This window comes from Stegostoma tigrinum, unplaced genomic scaffold (genome assembly GCF_030684315.1).
Source record: "Stegostoma tigrinum isolate sSteTig4 unplaced genomic scaffold, sSteTig4.hap1 scaffold_135, whole genome shotgun sequence".
NCBI classification, from domain to species: Eukaryota; Metazoa; Chordata; class Chondrichthyes; order Orectolobiformes; family Stegostomatidae; genus Stegostoma; species Stegostoma tigrinum.
In genome coordinates this window covers 198,753-224,445 of record NW_026728082.1, presented here as the reverse complement: position 1 = coordinate 224,445, position 25,693 = coordinate 198,753, and the positions used below count along the sequence as shown (strand labels likewise).

At 44.3% G+C, this 25,693-nt stretch overlaps 1 protein-coding gene across 1 annotated transcript in view; it reads right to left on the bottom strand.

Moving 5' to 3' along the window:
* LOC132207724 (utrophin-like) overlaps window positions 1–25,693 on the bottom strand; it is a 119,303-nt gene that overhangs the window by 20,943 nt on the left and 72,667 nt on the right. The window contains exon 5 of the mRNA XM_059643618.1: window positions 9,056–9,179. Within this exon, the coding sequence (XP_059499601.1) occupies window positions 9,168–9,179 (12 nt within the window). The 3' untranslated portion in view covers window positions 9,056–9,167. The remainder of the gene's footprint in view (window positions 1–9,055; window positions 9,180–25,693) is intronic.

Here is a 25,693-nt window from a genome sequence, read left to right as displayed (position 1 = left end):
CAGGAACTATGCTTGTCTCCTTCTTGAAAATATTCAATGTATTGGCCCCAGCTGATTTCTTTGGCAGTGAATTCCACAGGCTCACCACTCTCTGCGTGAAGGAATCTCTCCTCATCTAAGTCCTAAATGGCCTACCCATATCTTTACATTATCATTCCTGGTTCTGAACTCCCCACTCCTCAGAAATATCCTTTCTTGGGTTTACTCTGCCTATCCCAGTTAGAATTTTACAGGTGTTTCGGATGCACCCCTTCCCCGCCCCCCCCACCCACCCCCAATCTGCTGAACAGCACTGAATACAGTTCAAATTGATCTTGACTCTCTTCATACAACAATCCTGTCATCCCAGGAATCAGTCAATTTCAACCTCAACATTGGATTGAATATTTCATGGTATTATTTCAAGAAATTCAGTAGCAGTGCCCAAGTATGAATACAGTGTAGGTCAATATTTTTCTCTCAGCTTTGCTTAACAATTCCAGATTATCAGAGGGTATTTGGGATGTTTTTGTCTGCACAATGACATTGGGGCTACAAGAGTTAAAGTGTGGGGCAGGCTGCAAAAACTTGGCTTAATTCCCAAATTTAGAAGATTAGGGAGTTTACAAATTGATCTGCTTAAAATGATTTGATGAGGTATATGAAGAGAAACTATTTTTTTCTGGTCATACAGTCTGAAATAAGGGAATATAATGTTAAACTTAGAGCTAGGCTGTTCAGGCTGATGTCAGAAAGCATTTCTTCACCCACTGCAGAGTTGAATCCTGAAATTGGGACCTCACCCCCACCAACTCAAACCCCCTCAAAAAGCTGTTAAATGTGAGGATCAACTGAAAATCTCAAATCTGAGTTTATTTATTGAGGTAAGGGTAGTAAGGAATACAGAATCAAGTTAGGAAATCTATTTTTTTTTAAATTCATTCACGGGACCTGGGAATCTCTGGCTACATTAACATTGATTGTTCATCGATAATCACCTTTGACTACCAGCGAAGGTAGTGAGAAGCATTTTTTGAATCATTGCATGTTCTGAAATGTAGAAACACCACATGAAAGGAATTTCCAGGATTTTGCCCCAGTTGACAGTGAAGGAATAATGATAAATATTTCTGAGTCAGGATCATGTGTGACTCGGAGGGGAACCTGCAGGTGGTGGTGATCCTATGTATCTACTGGCCCAATCCTTCGAGCTGGGAGAGGTCGCAGATTTGGAAGGTACTGTCAAAGGAGCTATAGAGAGTATTTCACTGCTTTTTCCACATGGTAGCTGTCACTGTCCATCCTGTGGTTGGAGGGCATGACTGTTGAAGTTGGTGGATGGGGTACCAATCAAGTGGGTTGTTTTAGCTGGGCTGGAGTCACACTGCTCAAGTATTGTCGGGGTTATACTAATCAAGACAGTGGCCCCAGTTTGCTGTTAGCTGTTTGGATGTGCTGGGAAAGCAGGGCTTAGAGCTGATTTGTTTCTGGGCTGACCTTAGCTCTGTCTATCACTGAATGGCATGCAAGTAGTCCCATGTCATGGCTTCACCAGGTTGACACCTCATTTTTAGGTATGTCTGGCATTGCTTCTAGCATGTCCTCCTGCCCTTTTCACGGAAGAAGGGTTGTTGCCCTAGTTTGATGGTAAGGGTAGAGTGGGGGATATGTCTGGATGTGATTATGTAAGAGTAAAATTCCGCTGCTGTTGATGCCCCTTCTGAATGCCCAGTCTTAAGCTGATGCCCTTTTGGAATGCCCAGTCTTGAGCTGCTAGATGTGTTTGAAGCCTGTCCCATCTACCATGGTGTTAGTGCCACATGACAAAATGGAGGGTACACTCAAAGCCAAAACAAGACTTTGTCTCCGCAAAGACTGTGCAGTGGTCTCTCTCACCAATACAATCAGGGACAGACACCTCTTGGTGAGAACAAGATCAAATCGATTTTTCCCTCTTGTTGGTTCTTTCAGCACCTGCCGCAGATCCAGTCAAGCAGGCTCGTCCTTTCAGACTTGACCAATTCGATCAGTAGGGTACTTAATGAAACAGTCCAGAGCAGAGATAGTAGTGAAGTCCCTCACCCAGAGAGCCCTGTGTGCCTTTAACACCCTCGATGCCACCTCCAAGTGATGTTCAACATGGAGCAGCTGTGGAGAAAGGGTGAGGAGTGGTTGTAGGTAGTAATCAGTGGGATGTTCCTTGCTCATGTTTGATTTGACGCCATCAGACTTCATATGGGCTAGAATCAAAACCAGGGACTCGCAGGGTAATTGCTTCTTGGCTGTAGTTTCTGTGCTACCATCTCTGTCAGGTCTGTCCTGTTGGACCGGGCACACCCAGGGTGGTAATGGTGGTGTCTGGGTTATTGTCTGTCCGCTATGACTCAGTGAGCATGAGAATGACAGGTTGTTGATTGCCTCGTTTGTGGAACAGCTCTCCCTATTTTGGTGCAGATGTTAATAAGGAAGGCTTTGCAGCGTCAGGGGGGGTTAGGTTTACCATTGGTTTGACGCTGACCAGTCAATCTACTTCAGTCCCTTTGTACGGGCTTTGTAGTAGTTTGACTGGCTTGCCGAGCCATTTCAGGGGGCAGTCAAGAGTGAACCATATTGCAATGGGTCTGGAGTCACATGTAAGCCAGTCCAGGTAAAGACAGCAGATGTCGTATCCTAAAGGACACTGGCAAACCAGCTGAATTTTCATGACAATTAGCAATAATTTGATTGCTGCCATTAGTCTCTTTTTTATCTCCAGGATTTATTGAATTAAAATTTCACCATCTGCTGCCTTGGGATTTAAGGCCAATCAACCTTAATCTAACTGCATAATAGCACCAGCTTTAGAATGATGTGTCTTCTAGATATGATATGGTCTGAGTGCTGTCCTATATGTTAGCTCACATAACATATACCACAAAGACTGGGTACTCCTTGAGACAGATGTCTTGAAGTTCATTGACAACACTAACTATTTACACTGCTATAGCATCTCGTACTCATAGTCTGGTTTCAGTGCTTATTGATGTTACTACAAATTACATGCATGTAGCTGACTGAACATGCCAGACTGACCTAATTGTCTGAGAGCTTGACTGAAGGTGAGGTGGGTATCTTTATGCAAGAGTGTTACACATGATGTCAAGTAACTGTTTTAAAGGTACACTGCCTGTCTGCGCTGGAATCTCTGTAATAACAAACAGAAAAGCTGATTGGCCTACACCAGTTCATATGTCAGACAAGGAAAGGCAGCAAGTTAGCCATGATTTGAGGTTTTTTAGTCAATATGCATCTAGCAGTGCAGTGTAGGCACAGCCATTATACAAAAGCAGTGTTGCACTCCAGTATCCCACAAAGTCTTTAACAGGCTGGTAGAGCTTATAGGCACCACGGCAAAGTATTTAATTTCCAACAGATGGTGTCCTTTCAAGTGCAAGAATTTGTTTGCAGACCATCAGTCAAACCTGGCTGTTAAAATTATCCCCATTACTACAAAACACCAATTCTGCAACACTCTTTAAAAGAACTACTGAGGTGGGAGATCAGCATTTATTCATAGTGATAATGGGAACTGCAGATGCTGGAGAATCCAAGATAATAAAATGTGAGGCTGGATGAACACAGCAGGCCAAGCAGCATCTCAGGAGCACAAAAGCTGACGTTTCATCAGAGAGCATTTATTCATACATCTGTTTAAGGTCACGAGTGAGCCGAGTCGAAAAACATCAGGCTCCAAGGTTGGGTACACATAATTCTATGTTTCTTCCCAAATCTGTCCTCCCCGCTACGTCTGCAAAACTATAATTATTCTTGGCATTTAAAAGCCGGAAGAAAAGAGTGGTGTTTAGAAAGGTGGGGGGACGGGGGGAGAAAGAGGGAGAGCTGCACATCTTATTTGTCATGAAAGGAGAAGCTTCAATTTGTAATTAGATTAAGTGACTGCAGTCGCAAATATGACCATTCTTATCAACAACTCCTCAAGTCAATTAGCTGTAGAGAGCTCTTTTCCAATCGAGTGCTGGGGAGAAAGAGAGTGATAAAAAGCTCCTTCATTATAAAAAGAGACAGAATTTTAATCGCCTGCCAGAGAAGAGTGGACTCACCTCTTAAAGGAACAATGGCAAACATGGACAGACGATTTTTTTTCAGGCAACTTTAGTTCGTGGGAGTTGTCACGTATTAGAGTGTCATCCCAAACCCTGCAGTAGGTACATTTTTGTTTATTTAAAAATATAATGCTGCTTTATTTGAAATGAAATGTCTGTGTGGATTTCCTCCAGGTGCTCCAATTTCCTTCCACAAGATGTGCAGGTTAGGTGGACTGGCTATTCTACATTGCCCATAGTGTCCAGGGGTGTGTGGGCTAGCCATGGGAAATGCAGGGTATTAGGGATAGGATGAATTGGGTGGGATGCTCTTTGGAAAGTCGGTGCAGATTCACTCGGCAGTTTCTTGTAGGGATTCTATGATTCTAGGAAATTCCAACAAAAGTGAAGTTGTGGTTGATCTGAAGTCAAGGACAATGATGTTGTTGTCAGCAAATATGGCTGCAAGAGAAGTCACCCTTTAAAATGAAATAGCCTTTCTGCCAGCATGAAGCTTATTTCTGAATAGAACAATTAAAACTAATAGCAAACTTGCATAAGTGTTGCTTAAGAAGTATTTCTTCAGGAGGGAAGTTTCAAATTGACAGCGTACTTGGCAACATTTCCCAGAAATTATCATGTTTTCTATATGCCAGGATGTCTCAGCTGAGAAAAGGAAAGGCTTTCCAGACCTTGCATCTTGTACCAATATCAAGCACTCCTAGGTCAGGTAGAATATGGGTTGATAGTAGGGAATTGGTTCCATACTGAAAATGTATGACATTATCCATCACGTGAACTATTGTTTTAGAGATTCTGAGACTGCCAATGCCGTGCCAAGTAATTCCGAATCAGAATTACAGCAGCAATGGTTTACTTTATGTGGACCAATGAATAATCTAATTGCATATATTTGGTGGTTTTCACCACTGTTCTTTTTCAACTAGCATCCTATCCTCCCCATCTGAAATAAGCATCAACCAAATGCACCAAAATGGACCACATCAGCTGAATAGTTAGTTTCTATGCTGTAAAAATCTATGTAAATGTTAAATCACTCCATTCCCTATTTGTGGGATCTTTCTGTGCATGGGTAGCCACCAGCTTTGTCTACGAATTGTCATTGTACTGTAAGATGATCTACTCTAAGAGTTACTTTGAAAGATTTCTGAGGGCTAGGCATTTTTTTTTTCCTTCGAAACTGGCTGGCTCTATGGAAGACATTGGAACATGTTCATTGGCTTCCATCATTGTAAAAGATTTCTGACTTCCCGTTGCTCACTGAGGACAACTAGTGGCAGAAACTCAGTGCTGCAGCTTTAGCGCAGCACTCCATGTGATCTTTCCCAAAATGATCTGAAATGTTGAGGCTACAGGTTCTGAGGTAGGAATGATATTCACAAAGTTCTGACCATGTTCTATCAACTGTGTGCCTATTCTAACAGTTTCCTGTTCTCACAGGCCACCCAACAACTCACAACTTCCCCCAATGACCCCGCACCCATACATGCCTCACAGAGGGGATGCAAGATGTTTTAGGCCTCAAAATGGGTCACAGTGGCAAGATGTTTAAGGAGCACTGGCTCATTGGATCCTAACTCAGTTCCCAGTGTGTCCACCAGCCACAGACTCCAATTTTAGACAAATGCGGCTATCTGTTTGACATCACTATTCATATGGCACAGTGGCTCAGTGGTTCGCACTGCTGCCTCACAGCACCAGGGACCCAGTTCAATTCTAACCTCTGGCAAATGTCTGTGTGGAGTTTGCACATTCTGCCCTTTGTCTGCGTGGGCTTCCTCTAGGTGCCCCAGCTTCCTCCCACAGTCCAAAGATGTGCAGGTCGGGTGGATTGGCCATGGTAAATTAAGACCGTAAGACCATAAGACATAGGAGTGGAAGTAAGGCCATTCGACCCATCAAGTCCACTCCGCCATTTAAATCATGGCTGATGGGCATTTCAACTCCACTTCCCTGCACTTTCCCTGTAGCCCTTGATTCCTTCTGAGATCAAGAATTTGTTGATCTCTGCCTTGAAGGCATCCAACGTCCCGGCCTCCACTGCACTCCGTGGCAATGAATTCCACAAGCCCACCACTCTCTGGCTGAAGAAATGTCGTCTCATTTCAGTTTTAAATTTACCCCCTCTAGTTTTAAGGCTGTGCCCACCGGTCCTAGTCTCCCCACCTAACGGAAACAACTTCCTAGCGTCCACCCCTTCTAAACCACACATTATCTTGTAAGTTTCTATCAGATCTCCCCTCAACCTTCTAAACTCTAATGAGCACAATCCCAGGATCCTTAGCCGTTCACCATATGTTAAACCTACCATTCCAGGGATGATCCGTGTGAATCTCCGCTGGACACGCTCCAGGGCTAGTATGTCCTTCCTGAGGTGTGGGGGCCAAATTGTCTGTCGTGTCCAGAGATGAGCAGGCTTCGTAAATGCTGGGTTACAGGGATAAGGCAGGTGCGATACTCTGCAAAGAGTTGGTGCTGACCTGATGGGCTGAATAGCCTCTATCAGTACTGCAGGGATTCTGTGGTATCAATTACAAAACTTACACTTCTAAGGGGTTAAGTACAGTAGCTATCTTGAGTTGGACAAGGGACTGAAATTTTGTGCCGTTCTATTTTCAAGGAACTGCCAGAAAACCAGCCCCATTTTACCTCAGTACCAATCATAGACATTAATGCTTTGCTCTGACGTGTTGAAAGAACAAATCAAGTCCTGCTCGGCCCTCTGCAAGTATAGGCAGAATGGTTTTGATCCAGATAGGGAGACCCAGAAACAGTCCAGGGTTCGTTGTTTTGACCATACAGTGGTCTATTCTTTTCTTTAGGTTTTGTCAAATTTTGATGTAACTGGGTGCCTTGCTAAGCCATCCCAGAGAGCAGGCACCCATCGCTGTGGGTATCAAGTCACAAGCAGGGGGCAAGTGACCAGCTAAGAATAGCAATTAAAGGGTACGAGTGAACCAAATGAGTTTTCACAACATTCAACGTGGTTGCCACTAATTCCATTTCAGTTACTGCCATGGCAGGGTTTGAACCAACGACCTCAGTACATTGCCCTTGTCCTCGGAACTCCTCAGACAGTAAGACTGTCTTCGCATTGCCGCCTCCCCATTTTCTCAGCACTTCTGTATGATGATGCTTGGCATAAAGGATCCCATGGCTGCTGTTGTCAAGTTTTTCCTGGTATCCTTGCTATTACTGGGATCTTGCTGTGTGCAGCCCTGTCAACCTACATTTCCTCCATCACAACCGCACCTACACTTCAGAAGTGTCTCTTAGGTTGTAACACATCCCAAAATAATGAAATATGCCAAATAAATGCAAGAATTGTCATTTTTTCATCTTTTTGTCTCAGGCTAAAACCATGATAAAAGTAAAAGTAGAGGCAAGCTCAAATTAACTTAAATACAAAAGGTTCTGACTACTAGAAGCCACATTGATGCATTGATTAAAATGAATGGCTAGGTCATCAAGCAATAAGGTGAAACACACAAGAATCATGGAGCCAATTAAATTTGTGTTGCATGTGTGACAGGGTCACGGGATCATAACACACTCCTTTACAATGGGCACATATTTCACAGAATGTTACCTGATCAAAATAAGTCAATTTTTTCTCAGATTGATGCTGCATATAATTAACACAATGGTTTCCATCTGGAAGTGTTTTAACACATGAACATTCTATTTTAATATGGGACGGGAGACAAGAACTTCAATAAAGCCAGTCCATACTGGATGTAAATGCTGTTAAATACAACAAGAATAACTTGTTAATAAAATGTGAGGCTGGATGAACACAGCAGGCCCAGCAGCATCTCAGGAGCACAAAAGCTGATGTTTCGGGCCTAGACCCTCCTGAGATGCTGCTGGGCCTGCTGTGTTCATCCAGCCTCACATTTTATTATCTTGGATTCTCCAGCATCTGCAGTTCCCATTATCACTCAAGAATAACTTGTTAATATGTAGTGTTTTTAGAGTCCCAAGTTGCTTCACGAGAAGTCATTGGGTAATTTTTTACATTGAGCTACATCGTGATATATTAGGACAAGTGACCAAAAGGTGAGCACTTTAAGTGAGCAGAAACAGATCGTGGAGATTCAGAGAGAGGTTTGTGAGGGAATTACAATGGTAAGGCAGTAGGAACCTGAAGCTAAAACTGCTGGAACAGTGAAGACAAAGCAAAGTTAAGTACATTTAAGACGTCATTGGACAAGCATATGGAATAGTGTAGGTTAGATGGGCTTCAGATTGGTCTGGCTGGTCGGCACAACATCAAGGGCCGAAGGGCCTCTACTGTGCTGTAATGTTCGATGTTATATTCTATGAAATTAAGGATGTGGAAGAAGCCAGATTTGAAGGAATGAAAGAATCACAGAGAGTTTTAGATTTGGAGGGATTGACCAATATAAGGAGGAATGGGGCCAAGGAGGGCCTTGGACTGTGTAGCCAAAGACCCGAGTAATATTCTGGGCACCTGGATTCATATCCTGCCGTGACAGACGGGGGAATTTGAATGTAATTTAAAAATCTGGAATTAAGAGTCTAAACAATGACCACGAATCCATCGTTGATTGTCGGAAAAAGCCGTCTGGTTCACAAATGTCATTTAGGGAAGGAAACTGCTTTCCTTACCTGGTCTGGCCTACACGTGACTTCAGACCCACAGCAACATGGTTGACTCTTAACTGGCCTCTGGGCAAATAGGGAAGGGCAATAAATACTGGCTTAACCAGCAACGCCCCCACCCTGTGAATGAATAAATAAAAATTTTGTTTCCCGAATCCTTCAGTTCTCTGATCTTTCTTTGTGTTTCCTTCACTGCTTCATAGGAGGCACAGAGCGACCAGTTCACAAATTACAAAGTCTTTGGCTTATTGGTTAAAAGCAACAGCTTACAACAAGTGTTGAGCGAAACAACTGGTTTTCTTTTAGTTTCAAGTATTATTTACTGCAGAGACAAAGAGAGACTCTACCTTCCATTTCTGAGGCCTGAAGGCTTCCACGGTATCATTCACACCCACAAGCTGTTCACTTTCCCAGGAACCAGAGAGCTGTCGTCAGGCTGATGACCTGTAGCATCCACAACTAGTCACAAAACTGTAAAATAAATCAAATTTAGTTCAGAATTAACAATGAACCAATCGACTCAACTCACTCGATAATCCATGCTCTCCCTGCTAAATGTCTTTGAAGATGTAAAATTGAAGAGTCTGCAACTCTGAGGGATAAAGTCGGCTATCTTTCTGTAAGATTATGATAAAGTTAGATATGTCTGAATGTGAGTTTCAGACTATTAAGCTTCAGTTTCATAGAGTCAGACAGCATGAAAACAGATCCTTTGGTCCAACCAGTCTATGCTGATCACAATCCCAAACTGAACTAGTTCCACCTGCCTGTGCTTGGCCCATATCTCTCCAAACATTTCTGTCATCTTTCTATCTTCTGGCTACAACATCACCTGAGAAGAATTCTCCATCTTGTGGCCAAATACTAGAACTGTACAATTAAGTCATTTCAAATGATACACAGATCCAGGGTTCACATTAGTGGCCTTTCTGGTTGAACTGCTAATTATTTTAACAATAGTGCATTTTTTTGTCCAATTTTGCCATGTAATCCAGTGATCCAAAATTCATCTCATTGGGTTTAATTTTTTTGGTTTTCTGCACTGTGTCAAAGATGAGATCAATACATTGGTGAGAAATTATCTTGGTTTGGAGATTCAAAGTCACTATAGTCCCAGGCGGGACCACAGGGCTGCTCTCACAGTCAAGAGAGATATCTGGAGGTGGTTTAAATTGAAGGTTACCACACCTCCGATGAGGAGACAGGTTGAGAAGGAGACTCCTTCATTGTAACTTCAGACAGTGTAGTATCCCATGCTGTTGGTATCATTCTGAATTACAAACCAGCCAACTGAGCTAACTGGCTCCCAGGCAAAATATAGAATCAGTTTGGGTAGAGATAAGGAGCAGCAAAGGAAAGAAGTCACGGCTGTGACAGTTTCAGATTCATAGATCCCCTGACAGAAGATACAGTCCAGGATAGCAGAGAGGCTATAGACCAAGAAGTAATGGGATCTTGTCAGAAAGATGTTACAATAAACTGTGAATTCAATTGGCACAGGTAGTCTGGAAGATTCTTTTTTATTCACGGGATGTGGATGTTGCTGGCTAAGCCCAATTACCCTGGAGAAGGTGGTGGTGAGCTGCCTTCTTGAATAACTGCAGTCCTTAGAGTAGTGCTGTTCAGAAAGAAGCTCCAGAATCTTAACTCAATTACTATTAATGAACAGCGATATAGTTCCGAGTCAGGATAGTGTGTGTGGCTTGGAGGGAAACTTGCATGGGGCACTAATTATGCATTAGTGATGATAGAACAGATGTTGAAGGTGGTGGGTGGGGTACCAATCCAACAGGCTGCTTTGTCCCATATGGTTCAAGCTTCCTGAGTGTTGACGGAGCTGCACCAGTCCTGACCAGTGGAGATTACATTCCTGACTTGGGCTTGATAGATGGTGGACAGGCTTTGTGTAGACAGGGGGCTCATTATTCACTGCAGAATTCTTAACCTCTGACCTGCTCTTGTCGTCACAATAATTATAAGTTTGGTCCAATTCAGTTTCTGGAAACCTGATAAGCCTCAGAATATTGGCAGTAAAGGAGTGGAAGTCATGGGGCAATGGTTAGATTCTCCTTAATGGTGACGTTCATTGCCTGTAACTTGCACAGCACAACTACCACTTGCTTCTCTTCAGCTCAAAACTAGTTATGTTCCGTGGACATGGACTACTTCAGCATCTGAGGAGCTATGAGTGGTGCTGAACATTGCACAATCAACTGAGAACATCCCCACGTACGACCTTCTGACGGAGGGATGGCATTTGATCAAATAGTTGAAGATGGTTGAGCTCAGGGCACAAATTTACGTAACCCCCGCAGTGATGCTTTGGAGTTGGGGCAACTGACTTCCAACAACCACAACCACTTGCTTTATGGTAAGGTTCCAGCCAGCAGAGGGTTTTTCACCTGATTCTTACTGACTGCAGCTTTGCGACGGCTCCTTGATGTCATATTTGGTTGAATGGCACCTTGATGTTAAGAGCGTTATCTACCCCTCAGGATATATTCACAGAATGCATTTGGAGTCTTAAAACTGTACCACTGGAACCAAGCAGGGATTAAGATATTTTAGACCTGATAGTATGTTTTGAGATACAACTCATCAATAGTCTAGGATTCTCTGGGTAAGAATGATCAGGATGTGGTAGAATTTTACATCAAGGACGAGGTTGAGAATTCGGTCTGAAACTGTTTAATATCTTAAACTTTCATTGAAGATAATTCAGGAGTATAAAGGCAGAGTTGAACTGGGAAAATAGTTTAAAAGGTAAGACCATAGAGAAACAATGGCAGATGTTTCAGGGGATATTTCATAACTCTGAACAAAAATATTGTCAATTTAGAATGAAAGGATGTACAGCTAGAATGCACCATGGTGCCATCTGTTGCTATCTAAGAAAGTTAAAGATAGTATAAATTGAAAGAAAGATTGGAAAATTGTGGAACTGGAAATATTTCAGATGTGAACAAAAGATGACCAAAGTAATAATGAGGGAGACATTAATATAAATACAGTAAAGGCTTCCACAAGTGTATCAAAAGGAAAAGAGTGAAGACAGTGAATAATGGCTCATGAGAGGGTGAGACTGGGGAATTCATGATGGGAAATGAGGGGAATGGCACAAGCTTTGAACCAATATTTTCCATCTGATTTCACAGTAGAAAACATACAAAAAATATCAATGGGCGAAAAGTAGGGAGCGAAAGGGAGAAGGAAATCCTCAAGGAAACATTGAGGAAAACTGAGAAGACGAAGTTAACAGGTTCCCTGGACCTAAAGACTTGGATCCCAGGTATGCAAAGAGTCCAACCCCACATCATACCATCAGAGCTTTATTTCTTTTAATAATGCTCCATAAACTTCAACCCCTAATTACTAGCTCCCATATTTATACAACCAACTCACACTCAATTCATCCTCAATTAATACAGACCTAAAACCTGTTCCCTCACTTCGTTAGTTCTCAGGCATCCCTTCAGACTAAATTAGATGATAACATGGAGGATTATAAGAGTTGACTGCAGAGATGAGATTAAATTAGGTTCCCTACAGTGTGGAAACAGGTCCGTCAGCCCAACAAGTCCACATCGCCCCTTGCAGCATCCCACCCCACCCCTATAACCCAAACACCACTGAACACGATGGGCAATTCAGCATGGCCGATCCACCTAGCCTGCACATCTTTGGACTGCGGGAGGAAATTGGAGCACATGGAGCAAACCCATGCAGACACAGGGAGAATGTGCAAACTCCGCACAGACAGTTACCCAAGGCTGGAGTCGAACCCGGGCCCCGGCGCTGTGAGGCTGAAGAGCTAACCACTGAGTCACCGTGCTGCCCAAATGGATGTATTGGCTGTAATCTTTTCTAGATTGTGGAAAGATCCCAGCAGAATGCAGCGAAGTACGAATTTACTTCGTCTAAAGTTTGTCATTGGGAAATTGCTAGAATTTATTATTGAGAAGGCAGCAGCAAACCATTTAGATCATATTCAGGCAGATTTGATAAGTTAAGTGAAAAGGATAAATTTAAAAATATGGTGAATCCATTTGAGTTTCTGCTTCAAGGAATTCTAATTCTTCAACAAACCGGGTCGTTGAAGCGAAATTAGCAGATGTCGTTAATTTGGATTTCCAAAAGGCGTACATGAAGCACAAAAATTTAGCTTCTATGCACAGCATGTATTTTAGAAGGCACGTGAGGCGCAAATCTTTATTTCAAGGAGGGAAGGAGTGAAAATCTTTCCACACAAGACATTGGTGACGCCACTCAAGGAGCACAGTGTACAGTTTTGGTCTATTAAGCGAGGATATGCTTACAACAGCAGTTCTCAGAACGTTCATGATGTTAATTCCAGGGGTAAAAAGGGTTATTTTGTGCAGAGTGAACTGGACAATGTTCAGGCTCAGCTGATAACATGCTGGGTCAAAATCCAAAATTCCCTCCCTTATGACACTGTATCTACCAACAGCAAATGTACTTTCAGCAGTTCAAGAAGAAAACTAACTGCTACCTTCTCAAGGGCAACGAGGGACAGTTGTGCTTCAGACCTCAAATGCCCGTTCTCATTTAGAAAATAATCTACGCCTCCATTTTTCCTACCAAAGCACATAACCTCACAGTGTCCCACACAGTCTCTGTCTGCCACTTCTTTGCCCAGTCTCCGAGCCTATGCAAGTCCTTCTTCAACTTCCTCACTGCTTTCTGTCCCTCCATCTGTCACTGTGTCGACTGTAAACTCAGCAACAATGTCTCAGTTGCTTCGTACATATCATTAAGGTATTACGTGAACTGTTGTGGTCCCAACACTGATCCCTGCAGGACTCCACTAGTCACCAGCTGCCATCCTGTAAAAGACCCCTTTATCTACACTCTCTGCCTTCTGACAGTCAGCCAATGCTCTATCTATGGCAGTACCTTGCTAAAACACTATGGGCTCTCATCTTATTTGGTACCTTCTCAACAGCGTTCTGGAAATCCAAACAAATCACATTCACTGGCTTCCTTTTGTCTAACTTGCTCACTTTCTACTCAAAGAATTCGAACAGATTTGTCAAGTATAACTTCCCCTCGATGAAGCTGTGCTGATTCAGCCCGATTTTGTCATGTACTTCCAAGGTCTCTGCAATCTCATCCTTAATAATGGACTCTAAAATCTTACCAATGATTGAGGTCAGGATAACTGGCCTATAATTTCCCTTCTTCTGCCTCTCTCTTTTCATAAACAGGGGTGTTGCTTTAGCCATTTTCCAAATCCCTGAGATCCTCCCTATCTCCAGTGATTCCTGAAAGATCACCACTAATGCCTCAACAATTTCCTCAGCTATCTCCTTCAGAACTCTGCAGTACAGTCCATCTGGTCCAGGGGTGATTGGTCCACCTTCAGACTTTTCTGCTTCCCGAGCACCTTTTCCTTAGTTATGGCTATGAAATTCACCACTGCCCCTAACTCTCAAAGTTCTAGTATGCGATGGGTGTTTTCCACCATGAAGACTGATACAAAGTACCTGTTCAGTTCCTCTTCCATTTCTTCATTCCTCATACTGATTCTTCAGCCTCCTTTTCCAGTGATCTACTGCTACTTTTTAATGTCAGTTGCAATACTGGTCGAAGACGATATCACAGCTGTACTGAAGGAGGGCCCCATGGAGGGCTCAAGCATTGAGGCAATATGGGTAGAACTCAGAAATAGGAAGGATGCAGTAACAATGCTGGGGCTGTACTACAGGCCTCCCAACAGCGAGCGTGAGATAGAGGTACAAATATGTAAACAGATAATGGAAAGGTGTAGGAGAAACAGGGTGGTGGTGATGGGAGATTTTAATTTTCCCAACATTGACTGGGATTCACTTAGTGTTAGGGGTCAAGATGGAGCAGGATTTGTAAGGTGTGTCCAGGAGGGTTTTCAAGAGCAGTGTGTATGTAGTTCAACTCGGGAAGGGGCCATACTGGACCTGGTGCTGGGGAATGAACCCAGCCAGATGGTTGAAATTACAGCAGGGAGTGACTTTGGAAATAGCGACCACAATTCCCTAAGTTTTACAATACTCATCGACAAGGATGGCAGTGGTCCTAAAGGAAGAGTTCTAAACTGGGGGAAGGCCAACTATACCAAGATTTGGCAGCATCTGGGGAATTTAGATTGGGAGAAACTGTTTGAAGGTAAATCCACATTTGATATGTGGGAGGCTTTGAAAGAGAGTTTGATTAGCGTGCAGGACATGTTCCTGTGAAAATGAGGAACAGAAAAGGCAAGATGAGGGAACCATGGGTGACAGATGAAATTGTGAGACTAGCCAAGAGGAAAAAGGAAGCATAGATTAGGTCCAGGCGACTGAAGAGAGATGAATCTTTGGAAGAACACGGGGAATTTCGAGCGCATCTGAAACGAGGGATGAAGAGGGCTAAGAGAAGACATGAGATATTGCTGGCAAACATGGTTAAGGAAAATCCCAAAGCCTTTTATTCATATATAAAGAGCAAGAGGGTAACTAGAGGAAGGATTGGCCCACTTAAGGACAAAGAAGCAACGTTATGCACTGAGTCAGAGAAAATGGGTGACATTCTTAACAGAGATAATGGGAACTGCAGATGCTGGAGAATTCCAAGATGATACAATGTGAGGCTGGATGAACACAGCAGGCCAAGCAGCATCTCAGGAGCACAAAAGCTCCTGAGATGCTGCTAGGCCTGCTGTGTTCATCCAGCCTCACATTGTATTATCTTGACATTCTTAACAAATACTTTGCATCGGTATTCATCAAGGGGAGGGACATGACAGATGGTGATGTGAGGGATAGATGTTTGCTTACTCCAGGTCAAGTTGACACAAGGAAGGATGAAGTGTTGGGTCTCCAAAAAGGCATTAAGGTGGGGATCTATACCAGGTTATTGAGGGAAGCGAGACAGGAAATAGCCGGGGCCTTAACAGATATCTTTGCAGCATCCTTAGACACGGGTGAGGTCCCGGAGGACTGGAGACTTGCTCATGTTGTCGCCTTGTTTAAGAAGGTTAGCAAGGATAACCCAGGTAATTATTGACCAGTGAGCCTGACGTCAGTGGTCGGGAAGCTACTGGAGAAGATACTGAGGGATAGGATCTGTTCCCATTTGGAAGCAAATCAGCTTATCAGTGATAGGCAACATGGTTTTGTGCAGGGAAGGTCATGTCTAACCAACTTAATAGAATTCTTTGACGACGTGACAAAGTTGATTGAAAGGGAAAGGCTGTAGATGTCATTTACATGGGCTTCAGTAAGGTGTTTGATAAGGTTCCCCATGGCAGGCTGATGGAGAAAGTGAAGTCGCATGGGGTCCAGGGTGTGCTCGCTCGATGGATAAAAAAAAAATGGGCTCGGCAACAGGAGACAGAGAGTAGTGGTAGTAAGGAGTTTCTCAAATTGGAGACCTGTGACCAGTGGTGTTCCACAAGGTTCTGTGCTGGGACCACTGTTGTTTGTGATATACGTAAATGATTTGGAGGAAGGTGTAGGTGGTCTGATCAGCAAGTTTGCAGATGACACTAAGATTGGTGGAGCAGCAGATAGTGAGGGGGACTGTCAGAGATTACAGCAGAATATAGATAGACTGCAGAGTGTGGCAGATAAATGGCAGCTGGAGTTCGATCCGGGCAAATGTGAGGTGATGCATTTTGGAAGATCGAATTCAAGGGCGAACTATACAGTAAATGGTAAAGTCCTAGGGAAAATTGATGAACAGAGAGACCTGGGTGTTCAGGTCCATTGTTCCCTGGAGGTGGCAAGCCAGGTGAAGAGGGTGGTCAAGAAGGCATACGGCATGCTTTCCTTCATCGGACGGGGTATTGAGTACAAGAGTTGGCAGGTCATGTACTGTTGTATAAGACTTTGGTTCAGCCACATTTAGAGTACTGTGTACGTTACCAAAAGGACGTGGACGCTTTGGGCAGGGTGCAGCGGAGGTTCACCAGGATGTTGCCTGGTATGGAGGGTGCTAGCTATGAAGAGAGGTTGAGTAGATTAGGATTATTTTCATGAGAAAGATGGAGATTGGGGGTACCTGATTGAGGTCTACAAAATCATGAGGGGAGAGACAGGGTGGATAGCAAGAAGCTTATTCCCCAGAGTGGGGGACTCAATTACTAGGGGTCATGAGTTCAGAGTGAGAGGAGGAAAGTTTAAGGGAGATAGGCGTGGAAAGTTCTATACACAGAGGGTGGTGGGTGCCTGGAACGCGGTGCCAGCGGAGCTGGTAGCCGCAGACACATTAGCGTCTTTTCAGATATATCTGGACAGATACCTGCAACAGGTATGAGATTGTTGCTCCCTGTACGGTTGAGGAAAAGGACTGTGGACAGGATGAGCCAGCTGACCATGGCACCGTGGCGCACAAGGTCATTCAAGAGGGGGGGGAGCAAAAAGACAGGTAGGTGTTATAGGGGATTCTATAATTAGAGGGACAGATAGTATCCTGTGCAAACTGCATCGGGCGTCCCTCACGGTGTGTTGCCTGCCCGGTGCCAGGGTGCGCAACATCTCCGACCGGGTTGAAAGGATATTGGAGCAGGAGGGGGAAGATCCGGTTGTTGTGGTCCACGTTGGGACTAACATTATAGGCAAAGCTAGGGTAGAGGTCCTGCTCAGGGATTATGAAACACGAGGAAAGAAATTGAAGTACAGGTCCTCAAGGGTCATAATCTCTGGATTACTGCCCGAGCCACGTGCCAATTGGCATAGGGAAAAGAAAGTTAGGGAAGTAAACATGTGGCGAAGGAATTGGTGTGGGAAAGAGGGATTCGATTTCATGGGGCATTGGCATCAGTTTTGGAACCGGGGGGGATCTGTACCATCGGGACAGTCTCCACCTGAACCGATCTGGAACCAGTGTTCTAGCAAAAAAGATGAATAGGGTGGTCAGTAAGACTTTAAACTCGTGAGTCGGGGGGAAGGGAAAGTGAAAGAGACAGGGAGTATGGAGTTAAATGGAAAGATAAGCAACAGGATAGCATGTGTACAGGTGGATTTAAGCTCGAGGCAGACTAGGAATACAGCAAAAAGGAAGGATAACTTAAGGCATCTTGGCATGTCCAACCTCTCTCATATTGATAAGAAAGCTCGCATTAAGACACTTCATCTAAATGCTCTTAGCATTCGCAACAAAGTAGATGAATTAACAGCACAAATCCTCTTGAATGATTATGATGTGGTAGGCAGCACAGAGACATGGTTGCAGGGAGCTCAGGACTGGCAGTTAAACATCCAAGGATTCACAACATATCGAAAAGAGAGGGAGGTGGGCAGAGCGGGTGGGGTTCCCTTGTTCGTTAAGAATGGAATGAGATCTACGGCACTAAATGACATAGGGTCAGAAGATGTGGAGTCTATGTGGGTGGAATTGAGGAACCACAAAGGCAAAAAAAACTATAATGGGAGTTATGTACACACCTCCTAACAGTGATCAGGATGAGGGGCGCAAGATGCACCAAGAAATAAATAGGGCACGTCAGAAAGGCAAGGTCACGGTGATCATGGGGGACTTCAACATGCAGGTGGATTGGGTGAATAATGTTGCTGGTGGATCCAAAGAAAAAGAGTTCATGGAATGTTTGCAGGATGGCTTTTTGGAACAGCTTGTGATGGAGCCCAGAAGGGAACAGGCTATTCTGGACTTGGTGCTATGCACTGAGCCAGACTTTATAAAAGATCTGAAAGTAAGGGAACACTTAGGAGGCAGTGATCATAATATGGGAGAGTTCGGTCTGCAGTTTGAAAGAGAGAAGGCAAAATCGGATGGAATGGTATTCCAGTTAAATAAAGGTAATTACAGGGGCATGAGAGGGGAATTGACGAAGATCGACTGGAAGCAGAGCCTAGCGGGGAAGACAGTAGACCAACAATGGCAGGAGTTTATACGTGTTATTGAGGACAGAGTACAGAGGTTCATGCCAAAGAAAACAAAGATTATCTGGGGTGGGATTAGACAGCCATGGCTGACAAAGGAAGTCAGGAAATATATCAAAGAAAAAGAGACAGCCTATAAAGTGGCCAAGAGCACTGGGAAATCAGAAGATTGGGAAGGCTACTAAAACAGACAGAGGATAACAAAGAGACCAACTAGGAAGGAGAAGATCATTTTGAAGGTAGGCTAGCTAGTAATATTAGAAATGATAGTCAAAGCTTCATTCAATACACAAGAAACAATTGAGAGGCCAAAGTAGATATTGGGCCGCTCCAAATTGATGCTGGAAGGCTAGTAATGGGAGATCAGGGAATAGCTGAAGAACTCAATAAGTACTTTGCGTCAGTCTTCACAGTGGAAGACATGAGTAGTATGCCAACAATTTCTTGGGATGCCTTCTGGGGAAGGTGGGACCTGTACAAGAAGGACGGGTTGCATCTGAACTGGAAGGGGACCAATGTCCTGGGTGGAAGGTTTGCTCGAGTAGTTCGAGAGGGTTTAAACTAGTATGGCAGGGGGGTGGGAACCTGAGCTGTATACCAGAGGTGAGCGTTGATGCAGGTGAGGCAGTAGCAAGAGGTAGACCAGCTAGTGGGAAGGATTTTCCTGGGAAGGAACCAAGGGATCGGTTAAAGTGTGTTTGCTTTAATGCAAGGAGTATCAGGAATAAAAGTGATGAACTTAGAGCATGGATCAGTACCTGGTGCTATGATGTTGTGGCCATAACAGAGACATGGGTTTCTCATGGGCTGGAATGGTTGCTGGATATTCCAGGGTTTAGAACATTTAAAAAGAATAGGGAGGGGGGAAAAAGAGGAGGGGGTGTAGCACTACTAATCAGAGAGGGTATCACAGCTACAGAAGCTTCCATTGTCGAGGAAGATCTGCCTACTGAGTCAGTATGGGTGGAAATTAGGAACAGCAAGGGAGTAGTCACCTCGTTAGGGGTTTACTACAGGCCCCCCAATAGCAGCAGGGAGATTGTAGAAAGCATAGGTCGACAGATTTTGGAAAAGTGTGGACGCAGTAGGGTTGTTGTAATGGGTGACTTTAACTTTCCTAATATTGATTGGAACCTCCTCCGAGCAGAAGATTTGAATGGAGCTGTTTTTGTAAGGTGTGTTCAGGAGGGTTTCCTAACGCAGTACGTTGACAGGCCGACGAGGGGAGAGGCCATTCTAGACTTGGTGCTCGGAAACGAGCCGGGGCAGGTATCAGATCTTGTGGTGGGAGAGCATTTTGGTGATAGTGACCATAACACTCTCTCATTCTACATAGCTATGGAGAAGGAGAGGATTAGGCAGAATGGGAGGATATTTAATTGGGGAAGAGGAAACTATGATGCGATTAGACACGAGTTAGGAAGCATGGACTGGGAGCAGTTGTTCCATGGTAAGGGAACTATAGACATGTGGAGATGGTTTAAGGAACAGTTGTTGGGAGTGATGAGTAAATATGTCCCTCTGAGACAGGCAAGACGGGGTAAGATAAAGGAACCTTGGATGACGAGAGCGGTGGAGCTTCTAGTGAAAAGGAAGAAGGTAGCTTACATAAGGTGGAGGAAGCTAGGGTCAAGTTCAGCTAGAGAGGATTACATGCAGGCAAGGAAGGAGCTCAAAAATGGTCTGAGGAGAGCCAGGAGGGGGCACGAGAAAGGCTTGGCAGAAGGAATCCGGGAAAACACAAAGGCATTTTACACTTACGTGAGGAATAAGAGAATGGTCAAAGAAAGAGTAGGGCCGATCAGGGATAGCATAGGGAACTTGTGTGTGGAGCCTGAGGAGGTAGGGGAAGCCCTAAATGAGTTTTTTGCTTCTGTCTTTACGAAAGAAACGACCTGTGTAGTGAATGAAACCTTTGAAGAGCAGGTGTGCATGCTGGAATGGATAGAGATAGAGGAAGCTGATGTACTGAAAATTTTGTCAAACATTAAGATTGACAAGTCGCCAGGCCCGGATCAGATTTGTCCTCGGCTGCTTTGGGAAGCGAGAAATGCAATTGCTTCGCCACTTGCGAAGATCTTTGCATCCTCGCTCTCCACTGGAGTCGTACCTGAGGACTGGAGAGAGGCAAATGTAATTCCTCTCTTCAAGAAAGGAAATAGGGAAATCCCCGGCAATTATAGACCGGTAAGTCTCACGTCTGTCGTCTGCAAGGTGTTAGAAAGGATTCTGAGGGATAAGATTTATGACCATCTGGAAGAGCATGGCTTGATCAAATACAGTCAACACGGCTTTGTGAGGGGTAGGTCATGCCTTACAAACCTTATCGAGTTTTTTGAGGATGTGACTAGTAAGGTTGATGAGGGTCAAGCTGTGGATGTGGTGTATATGGACTTCAGTAAGGCATTTGATAAGGTTCCCCATGGAAGGCTCATTCAGAAGGTCAGGAGGAATGGGATACAGGGGAACTTAGCTGCTTGGATACAGAATTGGCTGGCCAACAGAAGACAGCGAGTGGTAGTAGAAGGAAAATATTCTGCCTGGAAGTCAGTGGTGAGTGGGGTTCCACAGGGCTCTGTCCTTGGGCCTCTACTGTTTGTAATTTTTATTAATGACTTGGACGAGGGAATTGAAGGATGGGTCAGCAAGTTTGCAGACGACACAAAGGTCGGAGGTGTCGTTGACAGTGTAGAGGGCTGTTGTAGGCTGCAGCGGGACATTGACAGGATGCAGAGATGGGCTGAGAGGTGGCAGATGGAGTTCAACCTGGATAAATGCGAGGTGATGCATTTTGGAAGGTCGAATTTGAAAGCTGAGTACAGGATTAAGGATAGGATTCTTGGCAGCGTGGAGGAACAGAGGGATCTTGGTGTGCAGATACATAGATCCCTTAAAATGGCCACCCAAGTGGACAGGGTTGTTAAGAAAGCATATGGTGTTTTGGCTTTCATTAACAGGGGGATTGAGTTTAAGAGTCGTGAGATCTTGTTGCAGCTCTATAAAACTTTGGTTAGACCGCACTTGGAATACTGCGTCCAGTTCTGGGCGCCCTATTATAGGAAAGATGTGGATGCTTTGGAGAGGGTTCAGAGGAGGTTTACCAGGATGCTGCCTGGACTGGAGGGCTTATCTTATGAAGAGAGGTTGACTGAGCTCGGTCTCTTTTCATTGGAGAAAAGGAGGAGGAGAGGGGACCTAATTGAGGTATACAAGATAATGAGAGGCATAGATAGAGTCGATAGCCAGAGACTATTTCCCAGGGCAGAAATGGCTAGCACGAGGGGTCATAGTTTTAAGCTGGTTGGTGGAAAGTATAGAGGGGATGTCAGAGGCAGGTTCTTTACGCAGAGAGTTGTGAGAGCATGGAATGCGTTGCCAGCAGCAGTTGTGGAAGCAAGGTCATTGGGGTCATTTAAGAGACTGCTGGACATGCATATGGTCACAGAAATTTGAGGGTGCATCCATGAGGATCAATGGTCGGCACAACATTGTGGGCTGAAGGGCCTGTTCTGTGCTGTACTGTTCTATGTTCTATGTTCTAATTAGGGAGAGTCAGGGGGCAGAGTTGAGTACGGTAGGCATTTCAAAAGAGAAAGTGCTAGAAAACCTAAAGGGTCTAAAAATTGATAAATCTCCTAGCCCCGATGGGCTACATCCTAGAGTTCTGTGGGAGGTGGCTGAGGAAATCGCGGAGGCATTGGTCGTGATCTTTCAAAAGTCACTCGAGTCAGGGAAAGTCCCAGATGATTGGAAAATTGCTGTTGTAACTCACTTGTTTAAGAAAGGATCAAGGCAAAAGATGGAAAATTACAGGCCGATTAGCCTAACCTCAGTATTTGGTAAAATTCTAGAATCCATTGTCAAGGATGAGATTTCTAAATTCCTGGAAGTGCAGGGTCAGATTAAAACAAGTCAGCATGGATTTAGTCAGGGGACGTCGTGCCTATTAGAATTCTCTGAAGAGGTAACAAGTATGTTAAACCAGGGAATCCCAGTAGATGTTATCTATCTAGACTTCCAAAAGGCCTTTGATACAGTGCCTCACAGGACGCTGCTGAGCAAGGTGAGGGCCCATGGTGTTCAAGGTGAGCTACTGGCTTGGATTGAGGACTGGCTGTCTGACAGAAGGCAGAGAGTTGGGATAAAAGGCTCTTTTTCAGAATGGCAACCGGTGACGAGCGGTGTCCCGCAGGGTTCAGTGTTGGGGCCACATCTGTTCACCTTATATATTAGTGATCTGGATGAAGGGACTGGGGGCATTCTGGCGAAGTTTGCCGATGATACGAAGATAGGTGGACAGTCAGGTCGTACTGAGGAGGTGGGGAAGCTGCAGAAAGATGTAGACAGTTTAGGAGAGTGACCCAGGAAATGGCTGATGAAATTCAATGTGAGTAAATGTGAGGTTTTGCACTTTGGAAAAAAGAATACAGGCATGGACTATTTTCTAAATGGTAAGAAAATTCGCAAGTCAGAAGTGCCAAGGGATCTGGAAGTGTTGGTCCAGGATTGTCTACAAGTTAACTTGAAGGTCGAGTCCGTAATTAAGAAAGCGAACGTAATGTTGTTGTTTATTTCAAGAGAGTTGGAATATAAAAGCAGCGATGTGCTTCTGAGGCTTTAGAAGGCTCTAGTTAGGCCCCATTTAGAATACTGTGTCCAATTTTGAACCTCAGGAAGGACATACTAGCCCTGGAGCATGTCCGGCGGAGATTCACACGGATGATCCCTGGAATGGTAGGTTTAATGTATGATGAATGGCTAAGGATCCTGGGATAGTCCTCGTTAGAGTTTGGAAGGTTGAGGGGAGATCTAATAGAAACTTGCAAGATAATGTATGGTTTAGAAGGAGTGGACGCTAGGAAGTTGTTTCCGCAAGGCGGGGAGACTTGGACACGTGGGCACAGCCTTAAAATTAGAGGGGGTAAATTTAAAACTGAAATGAGACGACATTTCTTCAGCCAGAGAGTGGTGGTCTTGTGGAATTCATTGCCGCAGAGTGCATGGAGGCCGGGACGTTGGATGCCTTCAAGGCAGACATCGACAAATTCTTGATCTCAAAAGGAATCAAGGGCTATGGGGAGAGTGCAGGCAATTGGTGTTGAAATGCCCATCAGCCATGACTGAAATGGCGGAGTGGACTTGATGGGCCGAATGGCCTTACTTCCACTCCTATGTCTTATGGTCTTATGGACAGGTACATGGATAGGTAGGGAGCAAATGGACACAGACCCTTAGAAAATAGGTGACAGGTTAGACAGAGGATCTCGATCGGAGCAGGCTCGGAGGGCCGAAGGGCCTGTTCCTGTGCTGTAATTTTCTTTGTTCTCTTTATTTGTACTCTTGCCTTTCTCATACCTTTTCTAGCTGAAAAAAACTCATGCAATTTTTTTCCATATTACCCTCGTTAATATTGCCCTCAAATTTCATCATCTTCCCCCTTATTGCCTTTTTACATGTCCGCCGCTAGTTTTCGAAAGGCTTCCCAATCCACTGGCTTCCCACGAACCACACCACATTTTATGCTTTTTCTTTTGCTTTCATCCTGTCCCTGACTTATCTTGTTAGCCGTGGTTGCTGATCCTTTCCTGATCTCAACTCCACTCTCCTGCCTGCTCCCCATGGCCCTTTCTCCCTATTTTTCATCAGAAACATATCTATTTCTTTCTTGAATCGGTCGATTGGTGCTGCCTCCATTGCATTCAGGGGCAATGAATTCCACAGATTCACAACTCTCTCCTCATCTCCATTTTGAACATTCCATCTCTCACTCGATAGCTACAGCTTCTTGTTTGAGACTGTCCCACAATGGCGAACATGTGCTCAATGCCCATCTTTTCAATCCCCTTTACTTATTTTATATACCTCAATCAGAACCACCCCCTCACTCTCTCGAACACCAGCAAGTACAGGCACAAGCTACTCAGCAACTTCTCATATGACAGCCCTTTCATCCCGGGAATCAATCAGTCCAACCTCCTCTGAACTGCCTCCAGTGCAGATGTATCCATCCTCAGTAAGGGGATCAAAACTGGACACAATACTTTGGTCTCACCAACACCCAATGTGTTCGGAAAAACACTGTGTTACTTTAATGATCCAGTCCTTTGATGATAAATGCCAGAGTTCCATCTGCCTTTCTTATGCTATGCTCTTCCTGCATACCCACTTTCAGCTACAAAGACAGCCAGACAACTCTGCACTGACACACTTTGAACCTTCCCTCCATTTAAATAAAAATTCGCCCTTTTTTCATGGACAAAATAGGCAAGCCTTGTGCTTATGCACATTAACCACCTGCCAGATTCTGGTCCATTCTCCTCGCCTGTCAATATTCAGCTGTCTCTGTTTTATTTCACATCACAGGCTGTTTTCCCATCTCTTTCAGAATCATCCACGCATTCTGTTATGTTACATTTTGTCTCTGCTTACATATCATTTGTATACGTTACAAATAGTTCAGGTCAGAGACCTGAACCCCGCAGCAACCCACCAGTAACAATTCACCATCCAGGCAAAGACTCATTTATCCTGACACTCAGCTTTCTGTCAGTTAGCCAGCCCTTTATTCAAACCAATATTCTACCCTTAATCCCCTTGGATCTCACCTTCTGGTTCACTTTTTTATGCAGCAACTGGTCAAATTCTTTCTGGAAATCTCAATATGCCACATCCCTCGGATCCCTGTACAAGATCCTCAATTCTGCCACCTCATCAGCTCCTGACTTCATTACAGCTTTTGTTCAAACATGGTCAAAAGAGTTGAATTCCGGAGGTGAGCTAAGGATGGCTACATTTGACCGAGTGTGGCATCAAAGAGCGCTCGCATAACTGGAGCTGGTGGGAATCCAGCAGAAACTCACCACTGGTTGGAATAATATCTGTACAGAGGACGATATTTTTTCATTCTTGAATCGGAAAGAGGTAATTGCTGGTGAGACCAGCTTTTATTGCCCATCCCAAATTGCCCAACTGATATCTGGAGTTCCATGTAGGCCACAGCAGGCCACGCAGTTTCCTTCCCTAAAGAACATAAGTGAATCAGATGGGGTTTTCCGACAATTGGCAATGGATTTACGATCATCATTAGACGCTTAATTCCAGATTTTCATT